At 31.2% G+C, this 17,224-nt stretch overlaps 1 protein-coding gene across 1 annotated transcript in view; it reads right to left on the reverse strand.

The window, feature by feature from the left end:
• The window catches only part of LOC140431965 (uncharacterized), a 28,049-nt gene extending 15,416 nt beyond the window's left edge, over nt 1-12,633 (reverse strand). The window contains exons 1-2 of the mRNA XM_072519836.1: nt 12,477-12,633; nt 7,174-7,347 (exon numbers count right to left, since the gene is read on the reverse strand). Of these exons, the coding sequence (XP_072375937.1) occupies nt 7,174-7,347; nt 12,477-12,497 (195 nt within the window). The 5' untranslated portion in view covers nt 12,498-12,633. The remainder of the gene's footprint in view (nt 1-7,173; nt 7,348-12,476) is intronic.
• Between the last annotated feature and the right edge of the window lie 4,591 nt (nt 12,634-17,224).

Genomic DNA, 17,224 nt, shown 5'->3' on the forward strand with positions numbered 1-17,224 from the left:
GGATCAGAATAAAGTTTTTTCAGAGCAAGTGAAAAAACGTAAACGAAAAATAGCTGGATTTATCACTTCAATGATGAAAGAAGAGGAATACTTTATATAGTAGAAAATATTATTTTAATCAACACATAAACACGTCCAGATGGATGATAATAATATAGAAACTGTTGAAATATATAGGGGTTATTTATGTCCAAAAATAGATAAAATATGTATTAGTCCCTTTAAACTATAAAAAGGCAATATAACTATTCATAAGTAACATTTTTGCTGCCTTGCCGGTGCCTTTGCATAAATGAAGTGCAAGGCAATATAACTTTCATAAAAGCTACAGTAACAGTTGAATAATATCCTGTGTTTAGAAAAAGACGAAAACATTCAAGATTATCCTTGTAAACAAATCCAAATTAAATGTTAAAAGTTAAAATAATCATATATTATATAAATCATACATCACGGAACTTAAATAAAATAATAATATTTGATAATAAATAATTAAAAATGTAATACAATATTGCAAAGAGTTTTAGAATATGTTTTGAAAGGATTGCCATCGCGCGTCGTACGTGCGTATAAAGTGGCGTTAACCCATTCACTGCCAGTTAAATTTGTAACAGTATGTCAGGTGCCCCAAGACGTTTCAATTCAACCAGTTGAAAATTTTAGTTTTATTTGTGACTTTATTTATACATATTCAAATGGACATAAGAAAACTGTCAAATTGACATAGACCTGCGTAGCGTGTCCAGGGCACATACCAATAAGTTCTTGCCTGTGTGCCCCCAACACTCCTTGCGTGTTCTGATTAATTTTCGGGTAATTAAATAAAAAAAAAAGGAAATATTCTTATTTTTATTGATCTAAGCAAATAATTAAACTAAACATTTAAATGTATTGTGACAAATATAAGTCATGAATAAAGAAATAAACAATTGATTTGTTGATATTTTAAAATTAAACCTTTATTTGAGAAGTCTCATAAATGTCAAAATAAAATCTACATAAAAGCTTATTTTTCATGAAACAGCCTAAAACATGGGACCAGACATAATCCTGGCTCATTAGGACATTGTGAACAAAAGTTTACTGTTCCTTTCCTTTTATTAGAAGTATCCCAGCAATATTTGCAACGGCGGCGTTTTGATCTTCCACTTTCGTCTTTTTCACAATATTCTGGAAAATGCTGAGTGGAGGTTGGTTTTTCTTCTTTTAATATTCTTGGTAATAGTTTCTCCAAAACAGATATTCGAAAATCGTACAATGTCATTTTGTTTTCGGAGTATTTGTTGAACAAATAGTAGGAGTTCATAAACATTATTTGGAATATATGAATTCCCAGTTTCTTGTACCACCGTAGAGTTTTGTGTTGACAGGTATAATAACTAAGCATTTGGTCATTTTTGTCAATGCCTCCCATAAATTTATTATATTTGGCTACAAGTCTGGGCTTCATTTTTTTTTGTTTACTTCTCGAAATTGTTTCAATCATCTCCGCATCATATTCTGTTGAAATTGTTAAAACGTCCCTTTTATCACGCCATTTACTGATACAAAGACCATCAATAGTATACTTGTTATAAAATTCACCTTGCCTTAGTTTTCTTGATACCACTTCTACTGGGTTTTGAGATCGATCGGCCCTAAGTGTACCTGTTGTGTAAGTTTTTTCTCGAAGCAGTTGTTCGGATAAAGCAATACTATTATAAAAATTATCCATAAAAATGGAATGCCCTAGCATTTTTTCCCTTCTAGCAAATTATGGACCACCTTTGGAGTATGGTTTTTACCACCAACAATAGTATCGGCAGCCCCAGCATAGAAATGGATTTTTTGAACAAGTCCGTTGGGTTCAGCGAGAATATATAACTTTATTCCATACCGATGTCCTTTGGCTTTATTATACTGACGAAATATCAGCCGACCTCGCCACAACATCATTGATTCATCAATTGAAACTCTCTTTGAGGAGAATAAATCTGGGACATTTTAGAATTAAAAAACTTCATTACTGGCAATATTTTAACAAGCCTTGATTCATCGGGTTCATTATTATCGTTAAAATGCAGCGCTCTCAATATTAACAAAAATCTATTTCTGCTCATGAAGTTGGCAAAAGTAGGTATACTGAAGAGGTAATGAGTCCGCCAATAATCAATAATTCGATTAATTTTATTGTGCCCATATGGAACAGAAGACCTAAGAATGTCTTGAATTCTTCTTTAGTTACATCTTTCCACCTTGTGATTCGACTCTGATCCTGTGTACTACGAGCAAGTATTTCAACAGCATAATTGTTAGTATTTTCAATTATAAGCTCAAAAAACTCATCCGTAAAGAGCAAATTAAAATAATTGATGGGTTCGTTACTATCTACCGCTACTCTTAAGCCAGGAATTCCAGTAAAGGGTATTTTGTTGACATTTGGACGATTGTCAAACCATTTTGTGTTTTCTGCTCGTTTAGCCCCATTTTCAGGTAGCAATATCTCATTTTGTGAAATTGTAATTCTATTATTTGTAACAGTTTCGTTATCATCTCTCTCGACATCATTACCACTCTCGACATCATTATCACTCTCATCATCGTTATCACTCTCATCATCACTTATCTCATAAGCCTTGTCAAAACCATCAAAATCATCGTCAGACTGCTCTAGCAACTGTAACAATTCATCTTCTGTCAAAATACGCTTATTATCGCACTTCCTTTTTTTGCTTGACGTCGACGGTTGATTTGTATTTGCTGCCATTTCTCAAAAGCACTTTCTATGAGCTTAATCTGAAACAAAGAAAATCAGGGATAACTACAAGCAAAATCGATTTATCATCAAATATCTGTATCTTATAAAAAGACTGCCAAATAATACTAGTAATGCAATGGTTTTCCTTTTTTCTAATTATATTCTCATAAAAACTGATATTAAAGCTAATCCACACATTTTTTGAAAAATAAAGTAAACATAACCTCAAAATAACATTTACCACGAAACCAATTAAAAAAATTTAAACAAACAATATTTTCGTTTGTACTTTTAATTATAAGTTGATTAAATGTTACTTAAAACTTACCTAAAAACCTTTCAAAATTGTATGAGACACTAAACGTTATACTCGCAACAAACACCTTCCACTTCGAGCTAACAACTGGTAATCATGAAACCGCCACGTGATAAAGTAATTTCAAAGTATTCACTATGTGCCCCGCACTTTTATATAGTGTTATCTTAAGGGGGTATGTTCACGCCGCAGTTAAAATGAGTGGCATACAAATAAACTAACGTTTAACAATTCTTTGAGTAGATGGCAGCACGTGCATCATATTCTAATTTTTTAATTTTCCCGAAATTTACTTCTCTGAACAGCGACATAGTTGCCAGTGAGGGCAAGTACTGGGAGTTATAATATAATACGATCGGTACAGTTCGCTCTCAATCGGCAGTCTGCGGCAGTCTTGTTCAATGTAAGTTGATATGAGCTATTAGTAGAAGTTTCAGAAATTTTTATTTTCGGATTGGATCATTCCATATATTTTTTTAATTTTGAATCGTGTTTTGTTGTTATTTATTTACCTTTGAGGTTGCTGTTTTGATTTTGAGTGTTGTTTTTTTTGTTTTATAAACATTTTAAATAGTGTATACCAGTCTTGTTTCCTAATATTGAAGAAAATAGATATTAATAGTACTTTGTAGTATATGTTAATGATACAGAGCCCCTATTTATTGAAAAGATTGAGCGAGATGAAGAACTTTGGGCTCGAATGATAGAAAAACTCAATAGTTTTTTTTATAACTGTTTTTTACCGAAAATGGTCGATAGAAACAAAAAATGTCAGAATAAAAATCATTAAATTTCTGATATGCTTTGTTTTTTTTAACATTTCTAAGTATTGAAACTAGATGTAAACACTAAAAAGTGTATTTATTGATACGTGTGGAACGTCCCGCAGCTACTTTCCATAAACCTCATAATTTATTAACCCAGCAGCGGTCGCTAAGGGCCGATCAGTTCCTTGCTTAGGTAATTTTACATTTTTCTTGGCAACAAGGTTATTGAATTTATATTTATTTTCAGTCGGTAAACCAAAACCTTCCGTTGCTAAATCAATTTCTTCTTTATTTTGAAATTCACTCTGTAAAAAGCTCATTAGCCCACTCAATCTTGTTTCTAAAGATGTAACTTCTGCAGTTTCTCCACAACAAACAAGATGTTATAGTCGAATGGTATGTTTTGTCAAACCTGACTCAATAAGAGGATACAATATCGCCGAAAACTTGTCAGCAGGTTTTGTCTAAGGTCTCAAGTGAACGAAGTTGACTCTCAATCATATCATAAAGAGCAGAAATCTTACAAGGACTACTAGAAACTCGACTGAAAATTATCTTTAAGAGCTCTCTAATGTAAACTTCAATCTGGAGATCCTTTCTGCCAAACCTAGGTTACAAACTCTTAATAATTTTTCAACTCGATTGGAGGTAATTTAAATTTGCGCTTACCTTTTACAATTCATGACTCAAAGTACCTTGCACTGTATTTATCCGTTGCCTCCATCTCACTGATTATCTCTTCTTCGGAAACTTCTTCGAATATACTTTTAAGTACCGCACTTTCCACTTCACAAAGCTCATTGTACTTTACTTGTAAGGCTTACAACTTACAAGTAAAGCTTGTAACAAACTATCCAAAACATTGACAATTTTCGTAAATGCACTATACGAAGTACCGTTCTGCTTTTTCCATCTGATTTCATTTTCCGAGGTTAACTTTAGCCGACCCTTACGGCAAAAACAAAATTATTTGCCAGAAAAAAAGTTTGCACTAAAATAAGCGAAAACAACTAACTTCCCGTATATAAGTCCTGTCACGTCCCGCAGTTATTTTTCACGACAGATGCGGGGTTCGAAATAATACAAAATTAAATTTTAAACAAAAAACTTGCTTTTGTATTAAATTACACAAGTGTGGTTTTATTACAGCTTGTTCTTGTGGTAAAAAATCGACTAACTATATGTATGCAATTCTAATACATATTATCAACAGTTATTGATATGATACATGATACTCAATACATTCTCAGACGAAAAAGGTCGTAAAATTTAATTATCTTACACCAGCACTTAGCCGGATGTGCAGACTGGGAATTTTTTTAGTAAACATATTAATTACTTGATATTTTTTATACTACTACATACACACAAAACGTTCATTCATTTGGAAATATTTATGACAATTCTGAATTCTTTATCTGCCCAAAAATATTTATTCCAAACTGATAAAGAAATTTGGAATTGTTTGAAAAGCAGGTAAATAATAATCAAAAAAGGAATTATGGTAATTAGACCATTTATTTATAAGAACAGTATTTTTAAGAAATCTAAAATATGTTAGTCAGTTGAAAAACAGCGTCACTACAATAATAACTTTTTTCATATCAAATGTTAACAGTGGAAGTTTTTTCCTCAGAAAATTTCAGATTTTCATCTGATTTCTAATTATGACTCAAGTTCTTTATAATTGAAAGTCAAACGAAGCCAAAATATTAACTGGGAGGGGCCGCTTTGCTAAACAAAACCACGTGATTCGTATTACCATGGTTACTGCATAACAAATAGACAATTGGCATAACCACAAAACTAGGTTTCAATGTTTTGCAGATTTTTCTTAAATTCGGCAAACACGCATTTGTCGCTATGTAATACATCACTGCTGCCTTCTACTAAATGACACGTGAACTTATTTTCCCATCTATTAAGTGATAGCCGAACTAATTTCTCACTATCAAAATTCCAACTTATAATGGTAACATCAACAAAATCCCTAGTTTGCAGCTTTTAATTGTAATTTTATCTTTAGGTACAGTTAATTTAAAAATTAGGGCAGTATGGATAACGAACATTTGCTTAAAATAAAGGTTTTTGGATAGTTAATCATTTAACGTAGTTATTTTGTACCTAAGTTCAAAAATTATTACACAATACCAATTTTTAGGCACGTTACCACGTAAGTTATGACATCGATTTATTTAAGTACAGTTATAAAAAAATTACTGCTTTCTTTGGAAATTTTAACTAGATATCATTAAAATAGAAGGTGTACAGTTTACGTACATAATCATAAGTTGAAGATTTGTTTTGAAATAGTGACGATAACTGTACCTAAAAAGTATATAAATTTTAACATTGTGACATACCACCTTAAATGCCCGATTAGTAATCGTTCTTTAAGTCTATGTTATGTCAGTACCCGCTACGCGTGTCGTGGACACTGAAGTTTTAGTAAGGTGAACACGCCTGGCGAGTTCTGGGCAGTGTATGGGTTAATATACGGTACGTAGGTAATATTTTTCATCTCTTCCTTCAAAATTCTTATTTTGGCGAATATATCTTAAATAAATATTTATTTCAAGATCTACCAAAAATAATTTTCTCTATACTAAAATAATAATAATTATAATTAAAACCATCCAACATCTTACCGGAGGCTGCCAGGCGTTGTCGGTACTGATTATAAAGAACGCCATGACTCGGTAGGAAAGATTATTCCCAAGAAGTAGCTAACAAACAGGAACTTTTCCAAACCGACCATCTTTCTTATTATCAATACATCCCTAACAGAATGCTTGAAAACGACAACTATAAGCTATACTGGGACCGTACTGTGCTCACAGATTAACCAGTGGCACATAATAGACAGGATCTCATACTAGTTCATAAACTTACTAGGGAAATAAAAATAATTGGTGTGGCGATACCTAACAACAATTATCTGTGTGTTAATTACAATGAAAAGATCGCCAAGTAGATCGCCAGAGATCTAAAAAAACAAATAAGGAGACAATGGAGAATGAAAAGTACCTAGATAGTACCTATTATTCTATTTATTACTGGCATTATTCCGAAAAACCTCCTAGAGAACATAAAACAGCTGAGTCTTAATGATCATCTTTATAAGACCATGCAAAAAACTGTATTCCTCGTGAAGTCCAGATTTAAACGAAAATTTTTGGGAGATACTCCAGCATAGCAAGTCACCTAGGGCTCGATAATACGGGAAGAGTCCGACCAGAGCTCAATTCTTTTAATACCATAGGTATCTGGGATAAGTGAATTTTCCCCTTAGAGGGAGTGTGAGCCGTATGTTTAAATCTGAATTATAATTATATTATATTAGTGTTACTTACATTGTGAGGTTCGTTTCCTAAATATCTTACTGCGGGAACATTTGATTCTACTTTTGGTGCATAGTGAAGTGACTGGTCCTGTTGTTCTATTTGCTGTTGAGCTTCTGGTGGATCTAAGTTCACCAGGCGAACATCTGCGGCTAGCAATGCTGATAAAATACTAGTGAATCCAAACTAAAAAAAGAGAAAAAATATATGAAAAATAAAGTTTTTTTTCTGTTTTCTTACAGTAGGCGTCACGAAAATGGTTCCTGATATGAAATTGGGTCGAAACTTATTTGACGACAGTTTCTTGTGATTTTTATTAAAAAATATGATTTAAACGTAATTTGTACGTAATATTGACATTCTTGTTTTAACACTATAATGTTAACCATTTTCATGAAAAACGCATTTATGTCGTTTAAAGTCTGAGACAAGAAGTTCAAATATTACCCTATTGATGGACTTTCAAATAGGGACCAGTGGGGATATGGTTAGCTAGGGAAGACAGTGCTTTGGACTGTCAAATAACGATCGTTTATTAATTTCATTTATTGTAAGATTATTTTTGCTGTGATAGTCTAGTTACATTTTGTTAAAGCTATCCTTAATTATTTTTCGATTAAAATACCTGGTTCTGAAGCTATTTTCTTGTGGTATTTATTTTAAAGTAGTTACTCTTTTAGAGGGAATACGCTACAATTGGAGGTTAAAATAAGTTTATTTACGTTTCAATTTCCACTTCGGATATTTTTCTTAAAATACAAACATTATTAAATTAAAACAATTTTTTTTAATATAAAATTTGTTTAATTTATTGGCAATGGGTTGGCAGAGACAGTGATTTTAAATTATCATCAAGAAGTTCTAAGTATAATCAGCTTGCCTAATATTTTGACTAAAAAATGAAGACATTCGTTTATATTGATGAAATTAATTCACAAAATGTACTCTGGACAAAAATACAAAATACTGTTAATTTAATAAGTGGACAAAATAATATGTTTTTAAGGTTCGAAAGTCTTCTAAAAGCATTAGTAAAGTCATAGAAGTTCAGGGTACTGGCCTCTATGCCTAACCGCCAATTGACGCAATTATTACAAAACTGTATCAATAGAACTGAAAGGCCGGCAGACTGGAAAGGACATTCGAATATTATATATTAAAAGGGCATCAATGACAACTATGTCAATTACCGGAGGATGGCGGTCACAAGTTCATTGAGTCGGGTATATGGAACAATACTAAAAAATATAATCGAAATAGAGTACAAATATATAGAAGCAGAAAACCAAGCAGGTTTTAGAGCCGAAAGATCGACCGTGAACCACTTATTTTGCGTTGCGCAACTAATAGAAAAGAAAATCGTTAAGAATCAAAAGATACTTAAACAAATCTGACTGGCCTTAGAATAAAGCAACATTAACATAAACATAAAGCCAATTAAAAAACTATGTAATAATACACAGTATTGTGGAGTAAAAACAATTGTGGAGGATTAGGAATTCCATTAAATAAGAATACAATCGGTATTCACGCTGTGCTTTGCCGACGATCAGATCGTGATGACACAGGACCACGGTGATATCGAATAAATGAAAAGGAAGCACGTAAAAAATACAGACAATGGAGATGAGAATAAATGCAAATAAACTAAAACTATGTGCATAGGAGGAGTAAAACAGAACCTAATAATTTAAAGGTTAGAACACATCAGACCTTCTGCAATTAAAAAGTAAATCACACAATTGTAGACCAGATAAGGATAAAATACCTTATATGGTAAGGTTAAGTACAGAGGATAACAGAAGATAGACTACCAAAACAATTGATAAATTGGCTACCGTCGGAATGCAGAAAATTAGGAAGACCAGATGAAGCTAAAGAGAAGGTGTAGACATGGAAATTATGGATAAAGGTTAGGAAGGTATAATCGTAGGCTTTTCTAAGTCATCAAAAACGAGGTGGATATTTAGTTTCCTTTCTATTTTTGTGTGTAATAGAAAATACATTGTCAAGGTACGTTCTTGTGTTTGCCCTAAGTATAGTTTTCTTAACGAACCGATACTTCTTCTTCTTCAAGTGCCATCTCTGCGGCGGAGGTCGGCAATCATCATAGCTATTCGGACTTTTGAGACGGCTGCTCTGAAAAGTTCATTTGATGTACATTTGTACCACTCTCTAAGGTTGCGCAGCCATGACATTCTACGCCTCCCTATGCTTCTCTTTCCTTAGATCTTTCCCTGCATAATCAATTGGAGCAAGGTGTATTTCTCTCCACGTGTAATATGTCCGAGATATTCCAATTTTCTTGTTTTAATTATATTTAAAACTTCTATTTCTTTATTCATCCTTCTCAGAACATCTTTGTTTGTGATGTGTTCTGTCCACGATATTTTCAGAATTCTTCTATACACCCACAGCTCGAATGATTCCAGTTTTTTCATTGATGTCGCATTCAAGGTCCAAGATTCCAATCCATAAAATAAAGTCGAAAAAACATAGCACCTCGCCAACCTTACTCTTAGTTCCAATTTTAAATCCCTTATACATAGCACTTTTCTCATTTTGTTGAAATTTGCTCTAACCTTTTCTATTCTGATTTTGATCTCCTGAGTATAATCATTTGTGGAGTTAATCATTGTTCCCAGATATGCATATTTGTCCACTTGTTTGACGTTGATCTGATTGAACTGATACTAATTATCGTAATGCTAAGTTCCACTTATTTGGCATTTCTTCAACTTATACACTTTTACTAACCATTTTTTAATACTCTCGATGCGTATATTTCTCCTCAAAGAAGACAAACTAAACAGTAAAAATTTTAGATATAAAACAATAGACTTTTGGGAAGTTATGCATGTGGCTCCCCTTCACACCATGTGAAACTTTAGAGCCTAGAAACTCCAACGGGCGACCATGGCCAGCCATGGGCTGTTAGTAATCACAAATGATGATGAGGTATATTTTATAAGACCCTATTTCACAAAACTAATAGGAATATTTTGAGTTTCAAAAATGCTTTTCTATTTTTTGTTACAAGTTACAAGTTACAGTTACAAGTCTCCTTCGAATTCATTTATGGTAATTTTTCTACGTTATGCGTTAAAAAACTTTAAAAATTTTTTATAATGCCTACCTCTTCGAAGAAAGTACGCCAGAAAAATGGAATAGTGGCATTACGATACTATTGCATAAAAAAGAAGATGTAACAGGAATTGGAAACTACAGACCTATCAGCGACCCAATAACAGACTGGGACCTAAGCTAGATTTTTAGAATTACCACCTACAAGTAATAAAATCCTTGATAGAGAAAGTTATAGAATGCTACAAGTCATTGATACTAATATTTGTAGACTTTGAGAAAGCATTTGACTCAGTCCGGCATAGCTTCACATTAAAAGCTGTTACAGAGCGCAGTATTAATCATAGATACACAACTCCATGTTGTTCTATAACAAAAAGTATCCTACCAAAAAAGTTATGTATATATTAGAAAAAATTAAGAATATCTGAAAAATTGACCAAAATATTCGGATATACAGATGTTGAACCAGTCATTGAAGAGGACAGCGATGAGGACTAATTAGTTAGCCCCTAGTCATTTCATACTTTTAGTTCTCAGGATGACATTTACTTTAATCTATTATTTTTAGGTTTAAGATGAAAATAATTTTTGTTTGTTACTTTATTTTAGTTATATTTAGTTTCAGATACTTTTAAAACTTTATATTATTTGTAATTATTTATTGTTCAATATGTGCTTATAGAAAAAGCACAGTAATGTTACTTATTGAAATATATTATTATTTTATATTTTCAGGTATTGGTATTTTATATCTTTTACACTTACACTGAAAGCTAACTTGTTAAAATATCTAGAAATTGTATACTTTAATAAAATTTACAACATGCGTTGCCCACATACACATGTTTTATAGAAAAATACTGCAAAATGCTACAAAATTTTTTTTGCAGCACAATCTTACTTGAATTATGCTGTTAAGAATTTGTTCTCTTTGAGAGCGCTAATGGTGATATCTTTCAATTTACAATATGGTCGCCAGATATTAAGTGTGGATAAGAATGTAAAGGAAAGAAAGAACCAAAAAATGTCATGCATTTGACTTCTGTCATACATACATACATATATATATATATATATATATATATATATATATATATATATATATATATATATGTATATATATATATATATATGTATATATATATATATATATATATATATATATATATATATATATATATATATATATATATATATATATATATATTTATTCGTTTTAATTTTTTTTTAAGTTATGTTTGATTCTAGGGGCCTAAACATTTCTTTAATCAAGTACTTTTTGATGTTGAACAATATAATGATTTTCTTTTTGGAATATTACGGAGGGAATTTTACTTCTTGGAATTTTAACCAGCTAGACCAAAAATGATTTTTCGTTATTTTGACCATGATGTTCACCCTATAAAAATTTGGAAAAATCATGGAGATAACTTGACATCCAAAAAATAGATACCTATATATTTTTTTTGAAGCCAGTTTTTTTTAAACAAATTTAAAAAATTTCAAAAACGTTAAAAAATTGAATTTTTCGATAAAAATTTTTTGTAAAAATATCATGTTGTAGACAATAAAATACCCTACAAATTGAAATAAGAATAAGTTTTTACGATCAATAAAGCCGAAGATATCGAAAAAAACTAAAAACCACATTTTTTTAAGTTATGTTTGGGTTTAGGGGACTAAAAATTACTTTTTCAGGGTTAACACCATTTTTTTTATATTTGGAATATCACTGAGGGCATTTTTCACTATCTTAACCAGCTAGATCCTTTGGCTCTTTTATAACTATTTATTTCAAATTAGACTGCAAAAACGCTAAACAAAAAATTAATCCAATTTTTTCAAAAAGAATTCTTCAAGGAATGATTTTTGTCAAAAATTGACAAAAAATGTATACTAATAGAAAAAGAACCTAATTTAGAAATTAATTAGTCGTAGACTAGAAACATGGCTATGATCATCCTAAAGGAGATAAATATGTACAACATTGGTTTGAATATAAGTTGAACAATCTTACATCAAATATTGAACTTGTATTTCACTACTTCCGTACATTATATCAGAGACTTTAAGAATGACAGGAAACTGCAAATCAGAACTTTAGAAATATGTGATTATCGATAATACTACACTTAATACAGTAGAGTGAAGGATAATAAAAATGACACGTGATAAATGTTGATAATCGTTTAATGAAAAATCATGTTTTCATCTATTTTATTACTTACCAAGAACAACAAACTCTTCATGTTTATTTTTTTGTCTCACACACAGTACACTTAGTAGCAAAAAATTCTCACTATAAGTATAAACACCGAATTATTCTTTACTATTTAGCATTTTCGTTATCATCATCTATATATAAGTTGCGAATCCGCGATGATGTTTTCCCCTTCTCTTCGTGGATTCATCATAAGGATACCATATCCTGCACCGAATTTTTCTTGAAATATATTTTACAATTAAGAAAACAGAATGTTCGATTGACATATTACGCAAATAACAAGATGTAATGAATGAACTCTTGGGATTTTATCGAACAATAAATTATAGAAGGATGAATTAATATATTTTTTATTATCATTTTTATTGTCATTATTTTCTTCGACACAGTCATTTTTAATAATTTCAACCTTTATTATTCAAGCTAGTTTTTTGTGAGTAGTTTTTTCGAAGGGAAAAAAGCCCTTCGAAACGAAGGGCTTTTTCGCAATCCAAATTTCTGTGACAGTTCGCTATGTTCTAAATAGTTTATTAGTCAACCAATAAAACGGAAGTTTGTTTACGTATTGAGAAGTGTCGTTTTGTGTGTATTACTCAATAGTAAAAAATATTAATGCTATTATACATATTTTTGTATATACATATACATATTTCAGTACCTTAAAAAATCGATAAAAAGTAATAGAAATCGACAGATTTTCATCTCTCTTTTAAAACTAACTCTCAAATTCAATCGATTTTTATCGGTTTTTTAACGTACTAAAATACTTTTGTTAAAAAAAAAAAACAAATCGATATTTTTAACTTAAGTCCTTTTTACTTATCAGTACAGCATTGATATATGGGTTATATTAAATTTTACAGAACAAAATACAACTTATACAAAACAGATCTACTTAAAAACCATTAGTTTTTATAATTACTTTGTTTCTCAGTGTAACTATAACTTTACAACTGTTTTGAACGCCTTCCTCATTACTTTTCTTAGTGTACTAGGTAGGTAAGTAGTTTAACTGTCATCCTCCATCCGAAATTTCTGTCCTACGAACATCAAAGGTACCGACAAAGCTTTCGCTTCTTGTTGGGTGGTGTATTCTGTGCGCCTTTGAAGTGTCAGCACGCGATCGCCATATTTTAAACGGAAACACAGACTCTGATTGAGAAATTTGTGTCAAGCTACGACAGAACTGTACATTTTTTTTATACATTCTTGTTAAAATTTTCCACTTTTATTAAAGTTGAATACTCGAGAACGACTATTTTGTACGTTAAAATATATAAATCGTAATTTTAAACATTAATTTAATATTAACATAAAAAAAATTATATTATATTTTATTTATAATACTACTACCAAACGATGAACACCCTAGCACACGCTACCACTGAACTTTTTAATGTACACCAGATAAATATTTCAGTGAACAACACTGGTTCCGTTTAAAACATGGCTGATACCGTCTGCGTGAACAAGATGCGCGTACTTATCTTGACAAGCAGAGTGGACATTCTGATTGATTTATTATTCTATGGATTTATCAAAGAGTCCCAACTTCCCAACATATATAATTACTAACCACCTGATTTTTTTTTCTGTAAAGTAGTTAATATTTATATAATTTAACACCTATATTGTCCTACAAATCGTGTGGTACATTATCCTGGTCCTACTTTCAAATGTTGTAGTAAAAATACCTAATGTAAAAATAATTACTTTGATAAGCTAAACTTTTCTGAATAGCTTCGTTTCGATGAGATGCCCAAAAATTTCCTGTACGAAAATTGTCAATTGGGGTAGCTAACAAGGATAGCAGTGGTGTATTATATTGATTTGATAATTCTTAACAATTAATTAATAATTGGCTATTTTTTTTTAATTCTCAAGATGATTCTCAAGGTTTTATCAATAAGTCTCCCCTTTTTAGCATGTTTCATTAACGAGGTCATGAAACATAATTACTACCAAATGATTTTTTTTCTGTTGATTGGATAATATTTATATAATTTTACACCCACATTGTCCTACAAATTGCTTGGTACGTTATCCTGGTCCTCAAAATAAACATATATTTGAAAGTCATGAAATTTACACTGGTTCAAATAGGCATACGCACAGCGTTGCCAAGACGCCTGCTCCTTTTCATCACATTTTTTTGAACGCACGTTGGGGTAGGTTAGTAATACAGTAGAACATGCTTAATTCGAACTTCTCTAATTTGAAATCTTCTTTAATTCGAATTTTTATTCTGGTCCCTAGCATTTCCTATATAAGTAATAGTAAAAAGTCGTAAATAATTCGAATTATATTTTGGATAATTAGAACTTTTCTGCAAGCTAAAATTCCAATTTCATGCTGGAAATTTTCGCGAAAAGAGGTAGTATTCTTTCCTGTCCTAACGCGACACTTGTTTAGAGGAGATGATTCAGGATATAAATGAAAGAGATTTCAATGTTGACGAGATCTAAAAAACGAAAAAAAAAAAGGAAAACAAAGCAAAGAAAGAGTTACTCTCCTAATTGGTGCAAACATGGACGGGTCAGAAAGGCTGCCTCTACTGATGGTTGTCGGTAAGTCGGCTAATCCGCATTGTTTTAAGAACGTCAAGTCAAAACCAGTAGAATATGTAAACAGCGCAAGATCTTGTATGACTAGCGATCTTTTCGAGAAACGGCTATAAAATTAGACAAAAAGTTCATAAAAGAAAAAAGAAAATTTATTTTGTTTATTGACAACTGTGCGACAGACAACATTATCCCACTGATGGAAAATGTAAAAATTATTTTTTTTTGCCAACATGACTTCAGTTCTCCAACCTATAGACCAGAGAATCATAAAAAATCTTAAAACGTTTTTTATTTGAAAACATATTGACAGAAGATTGCGACTCCCTTAAAATAAAGTTAGACGTTCTTTAAGCCTTTCGAATGTATAAGAAAGCTTGAGACAAAGTAACACCCGAAACGATCAAACACTGTTTCAAAAAAACTGGTTTCGTAAAAAAGGAGGGGAACTCAGAAAACGCTAACGATACTATACCAGAAGAGCTGCTTTGAGTTGACGGCTGGGAGGGCATCATTTCTGGTCCTGCCATCTCTTATAAAGATTTTGTCAATGTGGTGAGATAACCGATGCTGAGATCATCGCTGAAGTGCTTAAGAACAATGATGAAAAACAAAAGAGTGATAAAGACGACGCGTTATCAGTCGCGGGGGAAGTACATGTTAAAAATCGACAATAGTTGACTATTTTTTATACCTTACAAATGTTTTAATTGGTATTCTTAATCAAATTTCGTTGGCCCATTTTTTCGGTTGACCAAATTCAGGCAAGAATAGAAACGAAAACATCTGCAAGCGATAAAAATGTTCAACTGTTGTTGATTTTTATCGGTTGCAGATGTCTTTGTAGGTATCTTTGTTTTTTGTAGATCTATTTTTTATTCGAATTTTTGGATAATTCGAATTCTTTTAATGGTCCCCTGAGATTCGAATTATCCAAGTTTCACTGTATAAATAAAAATAAACTACCTGTCAACACATAATTAAGATTAAAAAATGCTAAAAAAGTATAGTTTTTGACATAGAAAACATAAAAAATAAAGAAAAAAGTGCAAAATTAGCAAATATATTTTTTTAATCGATTATTATTATATTATCACCTGTACGACAGAAAACAACAAAGCGGCGTCGTTATGGAGTACCTATGTAAGACTTATACGTATATTATTGTATAAATTTTCCAAAACCTTTATTTTTTTATAAACAATCTTGTGCTATACCTACAATATTTTATTTGTATTAAATAATATTCAGTACATACCTTTGTCATTTTTGCCTTTTAAATAATAAATAATCTATTGATTATACAATATAATATGTTTGTCAATTAATATATTTCAGCAAGTAATACAAATGGATTGACATCATTAATTATTAGACTAAATAATAATGGATTCTTCTCAAATCTTTAAAATCGCTCTAAAACATCACAACGTCAAATCAACAAAACGGTAATCAAAACGACAAATTTTTGTACTTAAAAATTTAATTATCGTATATTATAATATTATAAGAAAGAAAATTTGCCAGCAATTTTCGCGATTTACATTTTAGCAGTTATACCACGAGACGTCAGTCGAATGATTTTGTCAAAATTTCATTAGCGAAAATTGCCAAAAGGCAACAAACTTGAATAAAACCAGAAGAAAATTTTGTCGGTAAATAATTTTCTCTTAAATGATATTCGACAAGACTATTTCACGAGACAATTAATGCACATTTTTCTTGAACAAGGCTGACAAAGCTAAAGATCGATGAGAATGGTTTGTTATTTTATGATTTTTTGTGTCTATTCCAATTTTTTCAGCTGACATTTTTGTCTACTCAGATAACGTGTTGAGTCCAAGTGGAAAATTTTTGAACCTAGATCCATCCTTCCAATTGGGGTGAACGGCAAGAAAAAGTCTGTCTGATAAAATCTTTGATCCCCTTTTTTTCATTAATTGCAAAAATAATCTAACTGGACATAAATTGTCGTTTGATGAATTTCTTACCCAGCCATTTGCTGCTTGCCAAACTTTTCGAATCGCCTTGATTTTTTTTGGAAAAAATGCTGTTTTATTCAATTCGGCCCGTAAATTCTCATATAACATTAAATTCCTTCTGGAAAAAGTAAATCTTGCAGTTTACGGCCTCATTGCCTCTCCAAGCAAGTTTAAATGAGCAAAGGTGAAAACTTTTTTTGTGTTCCATC

Source organism: Diabrotica undecimpunctata, chromosome 1, assembly GCF_040954645.1.
Source record: "Diabrotica undecimpunctata isolate CICGRU chromosome 1, icDiaUnde3, whole genome shotgun sequence".
NCBI lineage: Eukaryota > Metazoa > Arthropoda > Insecta > Coleoptera > Chrysomelidae > Diabrotica > Diabrotica undecimpunctata.